A 21,573-nucleotide genomic window follows, 5' to 3' on the forward strand; every position below is an offset into this window, starting at 1 on the left:
CAGCACCCGTAGTCAGGATCACCCCTGGGTCTCAGCGACTCTGCAGCTCCGTCACTGTGCCACCCTTAACCCCATGCATTAGCCCGTGATTTATTTCTTCTGTGAAGTTTCTTTTTGTGACTGTGATGAATTCCATCTGTACAATCCTGTCATTAACAATGGTGTTGAAGGCTTCATTAGTTACTTGCCTGTATGGCGCCAAGGTTTTCTTTGAGCTGTTCTGCATTGGAGGCTCCTAGGAGGACAGAGCTGACCCCTTCCGTGCGCAGACACCAGGCTGAAAGAACAAGAAAACTGCAGTGAGTTCCATGCAGGGGCTTACAAGGATCGGGAGCCTCTCCAGTAGACCGAGCACGCGGGCACACTAGACTTGGGAAATTGCACCAAAACATGGCGTTGCCCGCAAATATGTAAATATGTAAAAAGAGTTTCACTGTACAGTAGCACATGTAACAAATAATGCACTACTGAACCATTGAGTTCGCAATAGAATGTCACAGTTCTGTGGGAAGAACATGTTCTGACTTGGGGACTTCAACCTGAAGCAATAACTCTGATTCGAAGAATATGTACATTCTTCAAGTAATTCTACAGTTGTACAGGACCATTGTGAGACCACACCTGGAGTATTTTGCGCAGTTTTGGTCTCCAAATTTGAGAAAGGACATTTTTGCAATTGAGGGAGTGCAGCGTAGGTTCAAAAGAAACTTTCAAGAGAGAGCTAGATAGGGCTCTTGAAGATAGCGGAGTCAGGGGATATGGGGAGAAGACAGGAACGGGGTACTGATTGTGGATGATCAGCCATTATCACATTGAATGTTGGCTTGAAGGGCCGAATGGCCTACTGCTGCACCTATTGTCTATTGTGCTCTTGATGGGTTGCTTGAACAGCAACTAGAAAGCTTGGACAAGGTGTGTGTGAAAAACTTTAGAATGTTGGTAGACTTGACCGAAACTGAGATTTTGGGCATGGTCTTATGAATGTTCAGGAGTTACAGCTGCTTTGTATCTTAATTGTTGGATCTATTGTGCGTAGTGGTGGGGCAAGAGGCTGAGTGCAGGAATACCATATCTACATTGATCTCAATTTTTGGAGTCATCAAACTTATTAATGCAGATAGACACAAAATGCTGGAGTAGCTCAGCGGGACAGGCAGCATCTCTGGAGGAGAGAAGGAATGGGTGACGTTTCGGGTCGAGACCCTTCTTCAGACTGAGCGTCAGGGGAGAGGGAGACACAGGGATATGGAAGGGTAAGGTGTGAAAACGAGACATCAATGGGGACGAATATGAAGGAAAATGTAGAATGGATCATTGTTGCTCAACATAGATCTATTCTCAGACTTTCAGTCTAAAGAAGGGTCTCGACCAAAAAATGTCATCCACTCCTTCTGTCCAGAGTTGCTGCCTGTCCTGCTGTGTTACTCTAGCATTTTATGAGTATCTTTGCTGTAAACCAGCATCCTACACATGATAGTGCAGATTTCACTTCAGTCTGCTGGTTACAATATACTTTAAAAAAATAAAAAATTCAGAGTGGTTTCAAACAAAATCGAAAATCCCGGAAGCATTTTATTTCTGGATCTTTTCCAACCGTTCTCACCTATTGCCAACTGGGGCAGTGTACAGCTCAGTCGCTCCACGATGGGTGCGAGATCCTTCAGTTTAGCCTGCTGTTTCCTTCCTTCCTCGCTGATAATTTTGTCCTTTAACCACTGGTAACACTGAAAGCAGGAAAATCGGAGCATAACTCTCACGTCAGACTTTAGTCAGAGGGTGGTGAATCTGTGGAAGGCTGTGGAGGCCAAGTCAGTGGATATTTTTAAGGCAGAGATAGATAGATTCTTGATGAGTACAGGTGTCGGGGGTTATGGGGAGAAGGCAGGAGAATGTGGTTAGGAGGGAGAGATAGATTGAATGGCGGAGTAGACTTGATGGGCCTAATCCTGCTCCCATCACTTATGACCTTATGACTTATGATAACATTCAACCTTCTTCAATCATCATCTGTAACTTATTTCAATGCAGTAGACCATTGGCCAGTGGTATGAATATTGATTTCTCTAACTTCAAGTAACCCTTGCTTTCCCTCTCTCTCTCCGTCCGTTCCCCCACCCTAGTTCTCCGACTAGTTTCACTGGCCTCCTGATTGATTTTACTGTTTGTATACCTTGTTGTCATGTTACCCTGCAGAGAGGGCACTGAGAGATGCACTGAAATGGATCCAAGGATGAGGTTTTTATGTGGATAGACGGGAGAAACTGGGATTTTTCTCCTTGTACTGAGGTAGGTGATGGAGATACTTAAAGTCATAAAGGGTCTAGGCGTGGGAGAAAGCTAGAAGCTGTATCTATTGGTGCAATAAGCCAAGAACTAGAGGCCAGAGAGAATACAAAGTAACATCAGGAAGTGAAACGTACTACTGGGGAGGTACAGTCGTGTAGCAGTACAGCATAGAGACAGGCCCCTATGGCTCACTATACCTGTGTAGCATGATGATCCATCTCTTGTATACCTGCACATAATCCATATCCCTCCATCCCCTGCATATACACATGCCTATCTAAAAGTCTCTTAAATGCCACTACCTACTAGCCTCAAATACCAACCATAGCAGCACGTTCCAGGCACTCATTTCCCTGTGTAAAACGTTGTTCCACACATCCCCTTACAACGTCATTCTCACGTTAAAGCTATACCCTCTAGTTTAGAGATTCAGCATGGAAACAGGCCCTTTGGCCCACTGAGTCTGTGCCGACCAGCATCCCTGCACATTAACACTACCCTACGCACACATGCACACACCAATTTAACATTTTTACATTTTTATACCAAGCCAATTAACCTACACACCCGTACGTCTTTGGAGTGTGGGAGGAAACCGAAGATCTCGGAGAAAACCCATGTGGTCACAGGGAAAACGTATGAACTCCGAACAGACAGCACCCGTAGTCAGGATCGAACTGGGGTCTCTGGCGTGCTGCTCTAGTCTTTGATTTTTCCATCCTGGGAAAAAGGTTCTGACTACCCACCCAAACTACGCCTCCCATAATTTTACATTGGATTCCATATTCAAGATGCCGCTCAAGCCAGGCGACTATCTGCCTGGTGGTCCCAGAAGTGAATCTGCAATCACGCAGTGCATCGTTTTAAACCTCTGCTTCCAACAGCAGCATTTCTTATTTTAACTATGCTCTTAATCTCCTCTCAGATCTTTAATCAGACTTTACTGCACTTTATCTTGCATTGAACGCTATTCCTTTTATCATGTATCTGTACACAGTAGATACCTCGATTGTAATTGTGTACAGTCTTTCCACAGACTCGTTAGCACGCAACTAAAGCTTTTCACTCAACCTCTGTACACATGACAATAAGCTAAACTAATAACTAACTGAAGAAGGGTCCGAAGTCTGAAGAAGGGTCTCGACCCGAAACGTCACCCATCCCTTCGCACCATAGACGCTGAGTTTCTCCAGCATTATTGTCTACCTTTAACAAATAACTCCGATCTCCTAGGAACCTCCGGCATTGCAGAGAAATGTAATTCATATCCCCCCATTTCTTGCATATACACATGCCTATCTAAAAGTCTCTGAAATGCCACTACCTACCAGCCTCAAATACCAACCCTTCCAGGCACTCACTCAGAGACTATCCAAGGTCCATTTCCTTCGAAAGGAAACTGAATATATACTTCATACGGAAAATATTGCAGGGTTATGTGATGTGCGTAGGATGAATGGGACCAGCTGGAGTGTTCGTGTTAGATGCTGGTACTGATCTGGTGAATACATTGTAGCCTCACCTCCAGCAAAGCAAGACAACAAAATGACACTATTTTTTCCCCCAATCGAGAACTTCATTAAAAACCAAGCGGTTTATTCCTTGTTTGTTTTACCTTTAAAGAAGCCCGTGAGCTATCGGGTACTCCAATATCATACTTTCCACTAATGATTCCACAGGCCAGTGGAGACCAAGTCATTGCCCCGACTCCTGTAGAGAGATGGCAAAGTGCAAGTCAATTGACATTCGGCAACATCGAGAAACAAGAAGGTCGACAAAAATGCTGGAGAAACTCAGCGGGTGACGCAGCATCTATGGTGCAAAGGAATAGGTGACGTTTTGGGTCGAGACCCTTCTTCAGACTGATAGGGGTGCGAAGAAGAAAAGAAGAGGTGGAGACAGTATGCTGTGGGAGAGCTGGGAAGGGGAGGGGAGAAAGCAAGGACTACCTGAAATTGGAGAAGTCAATGTTCATGCCACTGGGGTGTAAACTACCCAAGCAAAATATGAGGTGCTGCTCCTCCAATTTGCGGTGGGACTCACTCTGGCTATGGAGGAGGCCCAGGACAGAAAGGTCAGATTCGGAATGGGAGGGGGAGTTGAAGTGCTGAGCCACCGGGAGATCAGGTTGGTTGGTGCGAACCGAGCAGAGGTGTTGGGCGAAGTGATATATATATATATCTCAGATATATCTCAGATGATCTTTGAAGAAACACCACTTACATTTATTTTCACCCCTCTGATTACATTAAATATACTTGGGAAAACAGATTCAATATAGTAGATTCACCCGCAAAAGGCATTTATGTACAATGGTGCTATATAACACATTACTACAGTGTACTATGTTTACATATTCTGTTGTGCTGCTACAAGTAAGAATTTCATTCGTCTATCTGGGCCACATGACAATAAAACACTCTGACTCGTGATTTTATACCGATTCTTGTTTCTGTAGAAGAGACGTAATGTGACTTGCACTAAATACACACGTGTAGAATTATTTCAGAATACTGGGCTAGGTAAGAAATGAATTGGACATTAATGCCCTCAAAGTCAGCATAACTGTGGAATAATGTGTCAGCTTGTCTTCGTGATCCTTGCTTGAAACAGGTTATTGATTCTAATGCAGTATGGGGTTTGCACATTGGACAAGGGTCAATGCTTCCGTGAAGCAATGAACAAATAAGTTGCGGTGTCATTTTGCTGCTCATGAGAAATATTTTAACAGTGCCGCAATCTATTCAGTCATTCCAGGCGGATATTAAATATCGCCAGCCAGCATTTCCACATCATCATAAAAAAAAAGATCGATTGTCCCATTGCCTTTTGAGGGATCTTACTTGTCATTGCAAATGATGCACTTCGATGAACAGGAAAGGTGAAGCTTCTGGCGCATGTTAAAAAGCAATTTAATCCCATCTATACTTCATAATTCTGAAGCAGTAAATGGAACGTGGGCTAAAATATTGAGTCACAACCCAACTGTTTTGCTCGTCTGGGATTTTTTAATGTAAATTTATAAATGCATGGAATAGCTTCAATCATCTCCCGCAGTGGTGAAAATACTCAACCATTGAATTCATCATTACTACTGCTGTGACCACAATGAGCAGTTTGACAAGGCCCGGATCGCAGGCTCCATCCACTGCACTCAGTACAATGCAAACACTCACCGATTTTATGATAAAGTTCAGGCAGCTGGACCTCAATCTTTTCTCTCTGAAAAATATGATATTCAGCTTGCTCACAGACCGGAGGGATCAAATTAAATTGTCTTGCCACCGAATAGGCTTCCTAGAAGAAAGCAAAATCAGTGTTTAGTTTTTTGTCACATGTACCGTGAAAAGCTTTTATAGACAATAGACAATAGGATCAGAGGGAGGCCATTCGGCCTTTCGAGCCAGCACTGCCATTCAATATGATCATGGCTGATTATCTGTTCCTGCTTTCTCCCCATGTCCCCTGACTCCGCTTTTGTTGCATGTTATCCAGTCAGAAGAAAGACAATATATGATTACAATCGATCCATTTACAGTGTATCGATACCTGATAATGTTCCCGATGTTGGGGGAGTCCAGAAACAGGGGCCACTGTTTAAGAGTAAGGGGTAAGCCATTTAGAATGGAGATTAGGAAACACTTTTTCACATAGAGAGTTGTGAGTCTGTGGAATTCTCTGCCAGAGGGTGGTGGAGGCCAGTTCTCTGGATACTTTCAAGAGAGAGCTCCTGCACCTATTGTCTATTGATAAGGGAATAACGTTTAGTGCAAGGTTAAGCCAGCAAAGTCCGATCAAGGATAGTCCGAGGGTCACCGATGAGGTAGATATTAGTTCAGGACTGTTCTCTGGTTGTTGTAGGATGATTCAGTTGCCATCCCAGATAACAGCTGGGAAGAAACTGTCCCTGAACCTGGAGGTGTGCGTTTCCAGACTATCATAGAATATTTCACACAGAGGGTAGTGGACATGTGGAACCAGCTGCCAGAGGAGGTAGTTGAAGCACGTACTATAACAACATTTAAAATAATGAAGCTGCATCTTGACAGGTTCATGGATAGGAAAGGTTTAGTGGACTAAGGGCCAGACGCGGGCAGGTGGGACGAGTGTAGATGGGGCATCTTGGTCTGCACCGACAGGTCCGTTTCCATGCTGTGATGACTGAAAATTCAAAGTGGGCTCTAACAATACTCAGAGATATTGGGTGACGAGGCTAACTTGTTGGTGTACAACTTCTGAAAGCAGCATTTCAGAAATTGGAACTGAAGGACAAAACATTAGACAATATTCCCTTGCAAATAAATCACTTATTGGGTAAATATCTGTAATTGTTTCCTTTGGAAACTCGTTTCATCTTTGTCTTAATTTATTAATCTACGTTAAAAAAAAAACCCCGAAAGAGCAGAAGATATTGAAAGTAAGGTTGGAGAGTGCAGGCGCGGTATATGGCTGCCCTGCCAACAGCCTGCCTTGTCCTTCTCTTCTCTTGTTACTGTGTTACTTGTATGTTTTTAATCTATCTTTAGTTTTTGTATTAGGCGGGGGGTTGGGGGAAACCTTTTTTATCTCTTCCCTCGACGGAGAAGCGACTTTTTCTGTTTCGTATATCTCCGTCCGCACTGCGGCTTTAACATCGCGGAGCTGCGGTCCCTTTGTTCGGGATCGACTACGGGAGCTCCATCCACAGGAGCTTTGACCGCCCCGATCGCGGGAGTTTCAATCACCCCGACTGCGGAAGTTTCGATTACCCCGACCGCGGAGAAAAGGAGGAAAGAAGGTATACGTTATTTGCCTTCCATCACTGTGGGGAATGTGAGGTCGCTGTAAAAACTAGATGGACGTGCTACCTGCACTGGTGAGGACTCACAGGGAGTGCCGTGAGTGCAGTGATCACGGCGTTTTGCGGAGACATGGCTCCATGAGGACATCCCGGAGTCTAGTGCGAGTGTGGACGGCTTTCTGACTTTTCGGGCGGACAGGGACTGAGGAGATACAACTCTGGTCGCATCACGGTGAAGGAGCGTGCGTGTGGCCCGGACATTGAACTGATGGCTGTGGGTCTCCGCATATGCTGTGTGCCCTGGGGATTCTTACACGCCGTTGTGGTGGCTGTTTAAGTCCATGTTTAATTTTTATGTTGTTATGTATCTTGTTGCTTTTTTATATGACTTGGCAAACTAAATTCCTTGTGTGTTTACATACTTGGCTAATAAATTAGTTACAATTACAATGAAATTAACATAATAAATTACAATCACAATGAAATGAGGGGTCAGTCAGTGGTGAAAGGGAGAAGATACATGGAACATGATGGGTTCATGGCCCATCCATGAGCCAACGTGGATACATCATGATGGAACATTATAACCAGATTGCCAATCTATACAGCGTGGAAACAGGCCCTTCAGCCCAACTTGCCCATGCTGATCAACATGTTCCATCTACACTAGTCCCACCTACCTGCATTTGGCCCATATCCCTTTAAACCTATCCCACTCATTTAACTGTCTAAATGTTCCTTAAACATTGCGATGGTACTTGCCTTCACCATCTCCGGCAGCTCGTTCCATACACCCACCATTACCCCTTAGTGTAAAAATATTACCGTTCAGGTTCCTATTAAATCTTTCCCTGTTCACCTTAAACCTATGTCTTCTATAAGTGTTTACCCGATTCATTCCTCTCATGATTTTATACACCTCTATAAGATCACCCCTCATCCTCCTGCGCTTCATGGAATAGAGTCTAATGGGACTGTCCATGTTGAACATTTTTCAGGGACCCTGGTGACAATTTTTGCTGTCGTAGGTTGTTGTAGGTGTTGTAGGTGACTAATTCCATTAGTCCCTGGCAGTTGCCGAAAGAGTTGCCTTAGTGGGACAGGCCCATTAGCCTGCTCAACTTCTCCTTATAGCTCAGGCCCTCGAGCCTTGACAACATCCTTGTGAATCCTCTCTGCACCCTTTCCAGCTTGACTACATCTTTCCTATAACAGCTATGTCCCATATCTCCATTTCACGTGGGTACACATTTGCAGCAACGTTTTGTTCTACTGTTCAGGATTTCATTTGGAAAGTGTTGCATAAGAGACTATTGTTAATTAGTAAAGAACAGTCAGCAAACGCCTACTTTTGGATTTTCGTCACATGAAATAAGCCCAATTAAATGAAGTGACAGAGGATTAGCAGCTTTCTGCTGCTTATAGATAAACGATGGCTTCTGAATAAGCAAGGAAGCTCATTTTAAGAAGTTAATCCTGACAGACAAAATAGATTTTTTTTAGCGCCTGATGAAAAGGCCAAGGCCTTAAAATAACATTGTGACGAGCTGATAGCAAACATTTAAATTGCTGCCTCTAAATTCCTTTAAATGCATGAAGAATTTCTGTCAAGACTACTTAAACGACACTGCAATTCCAAAATAGTTTTCACACACTTACTAATGAGAATTTAAAAAAGAAATCTACACTAATAGTATTTTATTTATGGATTAAGCACAACTTATGTAGGAAGGAACTGGCGTTGATTAGGGTTAATGTGCCATTATTTAGAGCATAGAACAGCACAGCATGGGAATGGACCCATTGCCCCACGATATCTGCTCCGGGCATGATGGATGGATAGTTATATGGATGGGAAAGGAATGGAGGGTTATGGTCTGAGCGCAGGTATATGGGACTAGGGGAGATTATGTGTTCGGCACGGACTAGAAGGGTCGAGATGGCCTGTTTCCGTGCTGTAATTGTTATATGGTTATTATATGGTTATAGTGAAAGTAATTTCACAGACAGACACAAAGTGCTGGAGTAACTCAAGTCAAGTCAAGTCATGTTTATTTGTCACATACACATACGAGATGTGCAGTGAAATGAAAGTGGCAATGCTCGCGGACTTTTGTGCAAAAAGACAAACAACCAAACAAACTATAAACACAATCATAACACACATATTCTTTTACATAATAAATAATGGAAGGAAAAACGTTCAGTAGAGTTAGTCCTTGGTGAGATAGGCGTTTACAGTCCGAATGGCCTCTGGGAAGAAACTCCTTCTCAACCTCTCCGTTCTCACCGGCAACGGAGGCGTTTGCCTGACCGTAGCAGCTGGAACAGTCCGTTGCAGGGGTGGAAGGGGTCTCTCATGATATTGTTGGCTCTGGAGTTGCACCTCCTGATGTATAGTTCCTGCAGGGGGGCAAGTGAAGTTCCCATAGTGCGTTCGGCCGAACGCACTACTCTCTGCAGAGCCTTCTTGTCCTTGGCAGAGCAATTCCCAAACCAGATGGTAATGTTCCCGGACAAGATGCTTTCCACCGCCGCTGCGTAGAAGCACTGGAGGATCCTCGGAGACACTCTGAATTTCCTCAATTGCCTGAGGTGGTAAAGGCGCTGCCTTGCCTTACTCACGAGTGCTGAGGCGTGTGATGCCCATGTCATATCCTCGGAGATGTGGACTCCCAGATATTTAAAACAGTTCACCCTATCCACAGGATCCCTATTTATCCTCAATGGAGTTTACGTCCTCGGATGATGTGCCCTCCTAAAGTCCATGATCAGCTCCTTCATTTTTTTGATGTTCAAGAGGAGGCTGTTATCCTGGCACCAGAGTGCTAGATCAGCCACCTCCTCCTGGTAGGCCTTCTCGTCGTTGTCTGAGATCAGGCCCACCACCACAGTGTCATCAGCAAACTTAATTATTGAGTTGGAGCTGAACCTAGCCACACAGTCATGTGTGTACAGGGAGTACAATAGGGGGCTGAGGACGCAACCCTGGGGCGATCCTGTGCTCAGGGTGAGGGACTTCGATGTATTCCCTCCCATCTTGACTACCTGGGGCCTGGCGGTGAGAAAGTCCAGGACCCAGGCACACAGGGAGGTGTTGAGCCCCAATTCCATTAGCTTCTCGGCCAGTCTGGTGGGGACTATCGTGTTGAAGGCTGAACTGTAGTCTATGAACAGCATCCTCACGTAGCCCCCCTTCTGGCTGTCCAGATGGGAGAGAGCGGTGTGCAAGATCTGGGAGACCGCATCGTCCGTGGATCTGTTCAGACGGTATGCGAACTGCAACGGGTCCATGTTCTGAGGGAGGAAGGCGCAGATGTGTTTCTTCACCAGCCTCTCAAAGCATTTCATGACTACCGAGGTAAGGGCCACCGGACGGTAGTCATTCAGACAGGCTGGGGAGGCATTTTTTGGTACCGGTACAATGATGGATGTTTTGAAGCAGGCAGGGACCACGGACTTGTCCAGGGAGAGGTTGAATAATGTAGTGAGCACTGGAGCTAGCTGCGTAGCACAGGACTTGAGTACTCGCCCCGAGATGCCATCGGGGCCTGCAGCTTTTCTCGTGTTCACCCGTGTCAGAGCCCTCCTCACATCGTGCTCGGTCAGCGAGAATGTTGCACATTCTTCCCTTCAGCTTCGGTAGCCAGCCCGCTGGCGGTATTGTCGATAGTCGGCAGACCTGGAGTGGTGTTGCCCCTCTCGAAACGAGCGTAAAAGGAGTTCAGGTCATCAGCTAGCGAGGTGCCGGCACTTGCGGATGAGGAAGGGGTGCTCCGGTAGTTGGTTACAATCCGTAGCCCCTGCCACAGGCTTCTGGTGTCCTGCTGCTCCTTCTGTAACTCCATCTTGCCTCTGTACCTTCTCTTTGCGTCCTTCACCGCCCTTCGCAGTCGGTAGGACTCTGCCTTGTAGACGTCCATGTTTCCTGATGCCAGGCCCGAGTTGTAGGCAGCGGTGCGAGCATTCAGGGCCACACGAACAGACCTGTCTACCCAGGGTTTTTGGTTCGGAAAGGTGCTTACCCTTACCGTGGGGACGATGTTGTCGGTTACTGTTGCGATGAAGTCCGTGACTGCTTCCGCGAACTCACTGACGTCACTGGAACTTGCTTCGAACATATTCCAGTCGACATCACTCAGTGCATCTTGCAGCATGGCCTCTGACTGGTCGGACCACCGCTTTACGTCCCTCGTCTCTACCGCTTCCCGAACTATCCTCTGTTTATACTCCGGCAACAGGAAAATGGCAGCGTGGTCAGATTTTCCTAGGGGAGGGAGTGAAACGGCCTTGTAGCCTTTCCTGAATGGTGTGTAGCAGTGGTCCAAAGTTCTCTCCCCCCTGGTGGCACACGTGATGTGTTGGTAGAAGTTCGGCATGACCTTCTTGAGATTTGATTTATTAAAATCTCCAGCCACCACCATAGCCGCATCCGGGTACTTGTTTTGATGTCGACATAGCACATCGTGTAGGGCCGATAGTGCCATGTCGGTGTCCGCCTGCGGTGGAATGTAGACGGCTGTGACGATCACTGAGCCAAACTCCCGGGGAAGGTAGAATGGGCGGCATGAGATCGTCAGGTGCTCCAGGTCCGGCGAGCAGGAACGGGAAAGCATCTTGATATTTCCAGGGGTGCACCAGTTGTTATTGGTCATGAAGCAGACTCCTCCACCCTTGGATTTCCCAGATGCTTCTGTTCTGTCAGCACGGTGGACAGTGAAGGACTCGGTTGGGCAGATTACCTGATCCGGAATCAGCGAGGTCAGCCATGTTTCAGTCAGGCAGAGGATGTTGCAGTCCCTTATGTCCCGCTGGAATCTGACCCTCGCCCTGAGGTCATCCAGCTTGTTTTCCAGGGACTGGACATTCGCCAGAAGAATGCTGGGCAGAGGTGGACGAAAGGCTTGGGCTTTCAGCCTATTCCGAATCCCCCCCCGCTTCCCTCGATGTTTTCTCCGGGTTTTCCTTGCAGTCGAGCTCCCATTGTTGCAGCAGCTTCTGCTGATCTCTGCTGGCCATGCTGGATCAGTAAGTACAGAGTTTAAAAAGTCTCTGTTTGCCCTGGAGTTTAGATTTAAGAGGGTTTCCCTGTCATACTTTGTTAGTACTAGTAGGTATGTTGCAAAGCCTACCTGAAGCGTCGCTGAAAATCTGTCGCTGCGGGTGTGCGCGATTTTGGCGCCGTTTAGAGGGGGCGGGTTTAAAACGCGATTTTCTCTAGGCTGTTCCAATCGAAGAAAGCCCAAGCCTTGTAAAATATTAACGAAAAATCGCTGAAAGACCCCGTCGCAAAAGCTATTATTAGTTTTAAAGGCCTTGAATAATAGTTATAATAGTTTAAAAATCAATCTCTAAACCCGCGACCACCAGCAACCGCAGGGTCTCATAAAGCAGACAATTGAAGGTAAGCTGTATATTTTTACATTAAAAAGGGCTTCTAAAGATCCCTTTATACAAAGTTTAATATTGCGAGTAGCTCATTTTGGGCCCACTATATCCCGCAGTATTTTTCTGGGCATTTGGGGCACAAATCTACCGCAATGTGAACGTTCTAAACCAGTGCGTTCACAGGGACCCACTGGAAAGCTGATTTAAATGGGCATTTATTTACATTGAACACTAAATTCCTTCCATTTGGTCTATAAATTAATGTAAATGAGATTTAAAAATCATGTTTTATTGTGAATTATTTGTGAATATTATTTGGACATTTAGGCTATTTAAAAATGTTAATCATTTATTAAGAAATGGATAGATGTTTAGATCTAGTAATTGAAGTATGAAATTAGCTACAATTAGGTAACTAACTAATTATATGCTTTAATTTCAGGTCATCCAAGTAAGATTATTTTATATTTGTTTCAGAATGCTTCAATCGATGATAACTGAAAATTTCATTCAGTTCTCTTAATTTTTAAGAAAGTTATGGGCTTTTGACTGTTCACGATCACAGCTTTTTTGTTATGTCCATAGAAAATCAATAGGAAACAAGATGCTCATTTCCGAGTATGAAAATGGCCATAACTTTTTAAATACTTGAGATATGAAAGTGAATTTGGTGTCAAATTAAACTTATTTTTATGCTTTATCTGATGGGATAAATTGCAGACTTGATTTTTTAAATCTCAAAATTTTGTAACATTGCTAGTACTAGGGAGTTAGAACGTAGAAATAAGTTAAAAAGAAACATAAAAGTTAAAAACACACAATTTTCGCGGAGCTGCCTCAACGGCGACTGGACAGGGCCACGCCAACGGGTCAGATAGCATCTTTGGAGAGAAGGATGGGTGACATTTTGGGTTCGGGTCCTAAGAAGGGTTCCGACCTGAAACGTCGCCCATCCTTTTTCTCCAGAGATGCTGCCTGACCCGCTGAGTTACTCCAGCACTTTGTGATGTCTTGAGCACAATTTACGCAGATTAGAGTCAATGCTACTGAGTTTTAGTATCTGTCTGAAATTATAAATGGCCATTTGCAACTTTAGAAGTGTGTGTTGTGAATATCATAAGTGATATTTCTGCTGCTGCCTCAGCAGCCTGCATGTGTGGAGCAGGCCAGCAAACAGTGCAGCACGTCACATTCGACTGCGCTGTCCTCCGCCCCCCTGGTGGAGGGGTAGGCCTCACTGCCCTCGACAACAGCACATTGAACTAGCTACAGCGCCTGGAGGGCGTTACATAACCTCAGCTGCCTACAACGCAAGATGAAGACATAAGTGATATGAGCAGAATTAGGCCATTCAGCCCATCAAGTGTTCTCCGCCATTCAATCATGGCTGATCTATCTCTCCCTCCTAACCCCATTCTCCTGCTTTCTCCCCATAACCCCTGACACCCGCACTAATCAAAAATCTATCTATCTCTGTCTTCAAAATAACTATTGACTTGGCCTCCACAGCCTTCTGTGGCAACGAGTTCTGCAGATTCACCGCCCTCTGACTAAGGAAATTCCTCCTCATCTCCTTCCTAAAGGGGCGTCCATTAATTCTGATGCTGTGACCTCTGGTTCTAGATTCTCCCACCAGTGGAGACATCCTCTCCACATCCACCCGATCCAAGGCTTGGATTTACGTCTGATAGTATTTCAGAGATGCTTACCATGATCTCCATGGCACTCCATCGGGAGGTGCCCCAGTACATGGCCATTCCTTGGTTTATCACGTACGACATGGCCCGGACAATCTCTAACACCCAGGCAGGAGGGGTGGAGGGAACAAAACAAAAAGGTCAAAATTAAAAGTCAACTGAAAGTGACGGGAAACGCAGCAATGATGAGCGTGGATCTGTCTGCAGTTGCTGGTGCCATTGTCAATGTTACTTATACTATATCTAGTAATGCAAACCTAAAATAATGCACATCCATTTGTTATTTGTTATTTACTTTTCTGAAGAAGATACAAAGTGCCGGAGTAACTCAGCGGGTCAGGCGGCATCTCAGGAGAACATGGATAGGTGACGTTTCGGGTCAGTAGTTGGTTGTGGGGGAGGAGAGAAGGAAGAGGGGAGAGGCAGGCTAAAGCATGGCAGGCTGACTCTGTTGGGATGGGTTACTGAGAGGCAGGTGGTTGGATTGTTCTGATCTGAGCTCATCCTTTGCTAGAGCCATTTTAAATAAAATGAGATGTGACCAGATGCCCAGGGCTGGCTTTGGGTTTTGTTGAACTTTTCACAACAATGCTGCTCATAGAAAGCTATCAAGATATACAAGTCCAGTTTGATGCGTGATATTATTGGTTGCTATCTGCCACTGCACATTGTAAATGAACAAATTCAACAGTTTGTGTCTGAGGAAGGGTCCCAACCTGAAACATCACCCATCCTTTATCTCCAGAGATGCTGCCTGACCCGCTGAGTTACTCCGGCACTTTGGGTCTAAATTCAACAGTTCATCAGCTTCAAACCCCGGAACAAAATTAATTTTGTGACATCGACATTATGGCTATGCAGTTTAATCTAGTTTAGTTTAGTCTTGAGATACAGCACGGAAACAGGGCCTTACGCCCACCGAGCCCGCACCGAGCAGTGATCTCCGCACCCTACTCATTTATACCAAGCCAATTAACCTACAAACCCGTACATTGTTGGAGTGTGGGAGGAAGCCGGAGCACCCAGAGAAAATCCACGGGGTTAGGGGGAGAACGTACAAAGTCTGTACAGACAGCACCCATAGTCAGGTCTCTGATGCTGTAAGGCAGCAACTCTACCACTGCGCCACCGTGCCACCCTTGAAAACTTTGGAAGAGTTGTTTTCTTTACTCTAATGGAGTGCTTTAAAAACAGCCCACTCAAATGGGTACATAAACAGTAGGATATGGAACAGGAGCAGGGCATTTGGCCCTTCGAGCCAGTTATCAAGATCTGTGTTCAATTTGCTGCACCTGACTACTGCAGCCACCAGGGGATGCTGTTCCCTCAGTAATGATCAAAGATAGGTAATAATGCTGGACTAAACCTGGAGGAAGCTCACATATCCTAAGGCAAGGAGCGTTCTCAGTGAAACTCAGCTGGCATCCAGAAGGAACTTTACACTCCAGCAAGGTGGCAGAAAGCAGATATCAGAGTATATTTCTGCCAGCTGCAATGTATAATGTCTAGAGAATGGTCTTGACCAGAAACGTCACCCATCCACACTCTCCAGAGATGCTGCCTGACCTGTTGAGTTACTCCAGCAACTTTATGTTCTCTAATAGTCTGGGTTTTATGTTTGTATTTTATAGATACAAAAAGCTGGAATAACTCAGCGGGTCAGGCAGCATTTCTGGAGAAAAGGAATAGTTGACATTATGGGTCGAGACCCTTCTTCCAGACCCGAAACGTCACCTATTTCATTTCTCCAGAGATACAGTCTGACCTACTGAGCTACTCCAGCTTTTTGTGTCTATCTTCTTTTTAAACCAGCGCCTGCAGTTCCTTCCTACTCTTTACATTTGTATTATACCAGCGCAGAACTAGCAAGATGTTTTACTCAAAAAAGATCCAAAGTGCTGGAGTAAGTCAGCGGGTCAGGCAGCATCCCTGGAGAACATGGATAGGTGACGTTTCGGATCGGGACTCTTCTTCAGACTGATCGTAGTTGGGGGTGGGGTGTGCGGAGGAAAGCTGGAGGAGAGGAGGGGCAGGGCAGAGCGTGGCAAGTGATAGGTGGATAGCGGTGACAGGGAGGGGAGGGGGGTGGTGATGGTGTTTGGCAGATGGTTGGACAAAGGCCAGAGATGTAAAGACAAATAGTGTGAGATAGGGTGTAAGGATAGAAGAGGCATGAATTGTGAAGCTGGAGGAAGGAATAGAGGGGGGAGGGGGGGGGGTGTTGAAAGGGATAAGTAGGTGTGAATTCGGTCCTTGAGATTTTACTGAACTGGAAGGCAAAATGGGAATATCACTGTTCCCAGGTACATGATCCAATAAAGTCCCATTGAACTATTGAACTCAATAAATGAAAATCGAATACTGTTAGAAATCTGTTAGAATATAAACAGCAAGTGCTGGAAACACTCGGCATGTGTGTGGAAGGAGAAATGGAGATAATGTCTCAGGTTGAAGACCCTTCTTCAGCTCTGTTTTATCTGTGTCCTATCTGAGGCAGCTGGGTATCTAGGAGTGACAATGGCACCTTGAAAAGGCAACTGTACATTGGAGAGCTTGACATCACTGCGGGTTTGAACAGGTTGCTTGCTACCTTCTGCTGCCGCAGTTTGCCAAATGAAGGCTGCTCCTGCTGTGTGACTATCCCCTCCGGGCTGCTGATGAAAGGACTTGGTGCCTCAGCAAAGACCAGGGACTATTAATGGCTGCTGTGGAAGATGATGATCAATTCAGGTTGAGGGAAAATAACCATTCTGAAGAAGGGTCTCAACCCGAAACGGAGTCTGAAGAAGGGTCTTGACCTGAAGCGTCACCCATTCCTTCTATCCAGAGCTGCTGCCTGTCCCGCTGAGTTACTCCAGCATTTTGTGTCTATCTTCACTGAATATAGACTTCAGACTTTAATTAAACTTAAGGGATACAGTGTGGAAACGGACCCTTCGGCCCACTGAATCCGTGCTAACCAGCGATCATCCCAAACACTAGCACTGTCCTACACACTAGGGACAATTTAGTGGTGCATAAATAGCACATTGCATTCATCGTTCTAGTTTTTTTTAAACATATAATAAATCCAGACTATTTAATGTACTTTGTCAACAATAAATCAGGCAACCGATGTTGTGCAAGTGATAGTTTTGGGGTCGAGGGAAAACTAGATCAGCCATGAGTGATTAGTGGAGAAGAATCGATGGGCCGAATGGCCTAATTTCACTTCTATGACGTATTAACATGATTTTAATCAAATATAATGATGAGAGGCAGAGCTGAGTCGACAGTCAGGACCATTTACCCCGGATGGAAAAATTAAATACTGGAGGGCATAACTATCTAGTGAGAGGTCAAAGTTGAAAGGAAATGCACAATACTCCACATGCGGCTTCATCAACGTCTTAAGAGTATTATGTGTTAAGGAACTGCAGATGCTGGTATACACCGAAGATACGTAGACACAAAATGCTGGAGTAACTCAGCGGGTCAGGCATCGTCTTCTGGAGGGAAAGGATGGGTGACGTTTCGGGTCGAGACCCTTCTTCAGACTGTAAGTAGAGGAGAGGGAACAGGAGGTAGGAAAAGGCCAGAACTAATCAGGGGCGGCAACAGGTGACCAAGGAATGGTGGAGCCCACAATGGCCCATTGTTGGCTGGGGATGAGGCACTGACGAAGGGATAAAGTGTTCAGTTTTGGAACACTAGGTGAGGACAGCAGTGGCTGTACAGAGGATACAGCAAGATCAAGTCAGTACGAGCCAGGCCCACACACACACTCTGGCAAGTCTTTCCCAAGGGGTGGCATGGTTAGATTTTAATCACATGGCCCTGAGCCATTTGTACAATCTGATTGACCTCGTCAGCTTCCCAGTATTCCTTGATGTCGCTGTGCTATATAATATCTCACTTACATTTATTCTCCATTTCATTTCTCATGTCTGGCTTCCACACATTAATTGATTCCACGATTCTCAATGACTGACTATTATGTTGGTTTTTTCCCCCAGCTACATCGCACTTATTGGGCTGTTAATTAAGAGGCCCCTGAAGAATACCAACAAAAGTATCTCAAACATTGCTCCCTCCGCCAATTGAATTATATCTCAACCAGTGAAGACCATTCCAATCTAGTCGCTTTCAGGAGCTCACTTCTAGCTTTTCATCTTTATTCCTCAATCTACCTTTTCAATTACTATGATTAAACTAACCGTATCTACTCTCTTTCGAGTCCGAGATACAGCGTGGAAACAGGCCCTTCGGCCCAACTTGTCCCAGCTAAACTAGTCCCACCTGCCCGTGTTTGGCCCATATCCATCCTAACCTGTCCTATCCGTGTACCTATCTACATGCATCTTAAACATTGGGATGGTCCCTGCCTCCTCTGGCAGCTCATTTTATACCTCCACTACCTTTGGTGTGAAAACGTTACCCCTCAGATTCCCATTAAATTGTTTCCCCTTCACCTTAAACTTAAACTTATGTCCCCTGGTTCTCGATTAACCTTCTCTGGGCATGATGCATCCACCCGATCTATTCCTCTCATGATTTTCTACACCTCTATAAGATCTTTGGCATTTCTATAACAGCCTTCTTGTAAAGAACACAAGGTCATTGTCAGTATGGGTGCAGACAGAAAACTGGAAAATTCCTTATTTTCCTGCCCAGTGGACACTTCATAAGATTATTAATGAATAAGACATGAGAAACTGCAGGTGCTGTTTACAAAAAAAACCCGCACAAAGTACTGGAGTAACTTTGTGTTCAGGCAGCATCTCTGGAGAACATGGATAGGTAATGTTTCTGGTCAGGATTGTAATGGGGTGGGGGGTGGGGAAGACGTACGTTCTCCCTGTGATCATGTAGGTTTTCATATTGAGTTAATATCAGGGCTAATGATAATACATTTAAGGGCTTGCGTGATTAATAAATAGATTTTGGAGGTTCACTTTTGCCACCCTGTTTGAGAGCGTATAGGCAGGTCAAGTAAGTAAGTGAGTAAGTTTAAGTTTATTGGCCAAGTATTCACATACAAGGAATTTGTCATGGTGCTCCGCCCGAAAGTGACAACATGACATACAGTAACAGTTAGGAATGACACATAAACAAGAGTACGTTGGGCTTTGAGAGGGAGCATCACTGACCTTCCATCGGAGTGTTGGTGTCTGGTCGGTTGGCAAACACGACGTCAACATACTCCAGTTGCATTCGCTTCAGAGAAGCCTTTAAACCTAGAAGCAACACAAAATGGAAAGGTGTGCATTCTGTCAGTAACCGTGGGCGCCCAGACTATAACGCTGCCACCTCTTGCACCGTCAATGGCTGGGGGTGTGTCGCAGTCAATGTTCACCATGTTCCACAAATTACAACACTATCACGTGTAGGAAGGAACTGCAGATGCTGGCTTAAACCGAAGATAGACAATAAAAATGCTGGAGTAACTCCGCGGGACTGGCAGCATCTCCGCAGAGAAGGAATAGGTGGCGTTTCGGGTCGAGACCCTCCTTCTGTTATTTCCCTCTCCCCTGACTCTCAGTCTGAAGAAGGGTCTCGACCCGAAACATCACCCATTCCTTCTCTCCGGAGATGCTGCCTGTCCTGCTGAGTCACTCCAGCAGTTTTTGTCCACAACACTATCGTTCCTGACTGCAATAACCTTCTGCACAGTTTTTCTTGTATTTCTGCATAATAGACGCCCCCAACATATTTTATGGGATATATTTTACGATTTCCCTATGGCTTTTAAACTGCCTCCTTCACGTCACAGTCAAACAGCACGGAAACTGGCCCTTCGGCCCGACTCATCCATGGCAACCAAGATGCCCCATCCAAGCTAGTCCCATTTACCTGCATTTGTCCCACGTCCCTCTAAAGCATGGTTTTCCATGTACAGTACCTGCCCGGACTGGTACTGGTCTAAACTGCAGACAGACACAAAGTGCTGGAGTAACTCAGCCGGTCAGACAACATCACTGGGGAAAAAGGAATAGGTGAAGTTTCGGGTTTAAGGATGGTTTTTGTGGCTACGGTGCAGCTCCAGCTTCATGCTTGTCACTTAGCTTTGAATCAACTGGCACAATATCTGTGAGAGCAATTGATCATCTCACTTTGTTACAAAGCTTTTCTTTAAGAGAGGAAAGGGGATTGAAGATAGGCCCGTGGCCTTATCCTATTGTCAATATGAGGGCATTCTCTAATTATCAATATGATCCCTGCCATCTAAGTTGGTGTGGCGCAGCTGGTAGAGCCACTGCCTCACAGCCCCAGAGACCCGGGTTCGATCCTGAGCTCGGGCGCTGTCTGTGTGGAGTTTGCAAGCTCTCCCTGTGGGGTTTCTTCCTATCACATCCTAAAGATGTGCAGGTTTTGTAGGATGATTGGCTTCTGTGAAATTACCTGCTAGTGTGTAGGGAGTGGATGAGAAAGTGGGATACGTAGACCTAGTGTGTAAAAGGGTGACCGATGATGGGCGTAGAGTCAGTGGGTTGTATAGCCAGTTTCCGTGGCTGTATCTCTCAACTAAACTGAACTCAACTGCACAGCATCATAAGCTCATAGGTTCTAGGAGCAGAGCTCCGCCATTCAATCATGGCTGATCTATCAATTCCCTCTCAACCCCATTCTCCTGCCTTCCCCCCCATAACCGCTCATCAAGAATCTGTCAATCTCTGCCTTAAAAATATCCATTGACTTGCTGTCTGCTGTTGTCTGTGGCAATGAATCCACAGATTCACCAAACCTTTGAGTAAATAAATTTCTCCTTATCTTCTTTCCAAAGGTACGTCCTTTAATTCTGAGGCTATGATCTCTGGTCTTAGACTCTCCCACTGGTGGAAACATCCTCTCCGCATCCACTCTATCCAAGCCTTTCACTATTTTGTATGTTTCAATGAGATCCCCCACCCCCTCATCCTTCTAAACTCCAGGGTGTTCAGTCCCAGTGCCGACAAACGCCCATCATAAGTTAACCCACTCATTCCTGGGAAGATTTCCGTCAGATCCTAGGATGAACCCATTCTCAATGAGGTGCCCCCCCCCCCCCCCTCATCCTTCTAAACTCCTTTGCTGAAAACAGGTGCCTGGTACAGGCAACGAAAAAGTTAAACCCTCCAAGAGCCTGTATTCATATTTCCATGCAAGCATTGTGCAGAGTCTGAATACATCAACCTACACTACAGAGAAACGCTGTCACGACCACAATCCATCTAACCGCACATGAGTGGGCGGATCAGTGCTACAGATACAAGACCATCACACACTGAGGATGGATCATTATCCCTTAAAGTCCCTGGTACAATATTTATATCCGCTCTTCCAATAAGCAGCATAATTGCATCGTGACAGCTGTGGCATACTGACACTGGTACATAACACAGCGCAGCAAACAGCTTCACACAATCAGAGGCAAATAGTCAAGTAGTGAGTGAATTAGGCTCT

General features: G+C 45.5%; 1 protein-coding gene across 1 annotated transcript in view; it reads right to left on the reverse strand.

Moving 5' to 3' along the window:
- Positions 1-21,573, reverse strand: part of kcnab1 (potassium voltage-gated channel subfamily A member regulatory beta subunit 1) — a 125,358-nt gene that overhangs the window by 4,290 nt on the left and 99,495 nt on the right. Inside the window, exons 8-13 of the mRNA XM_033031230.1 lie at positions 19,281-19,367; positions 14,164-14,249; positions 5,463-5,583; positions 3,902-3,996; positions 1,604-1,724; positions 189-277 (exon numbers count right to left, since the gene is read on the reverse strand). Of these exons, the coding sequence (XP_032887121.1) occupies positions 189-277; positions 1,604-1,724; positions 3,902-3,996; positions 5,463-5,583; positions 14,164-14,249; positions 19,281-19,367 (599 nt within the window). The remainder of the gene's footprint in view (positions 1-188; positions 278-1,603; positions 1,725-3,901; positions 3,997-5,462; positions 5,584-14,163; positions 14,250-19,280; positions 19,368-21,573) is intronic.

The sequence above is a fragment of the Amblyraja radiata genome, chromosome 13 (assembly GCF_010909765.2).
Source record: "Amblyraja radiata isolate CabotCenter1 chromosome 13, sAmbRad1.1.pri, whole genome shotgun sequence".
Classification (NCBI taxonomy): Eukaryota; Metazoa; Chordata; class Chondrichthyes; order Rajiformes; family Rajidae; genus Amblyraja; species Amblyraja radiata.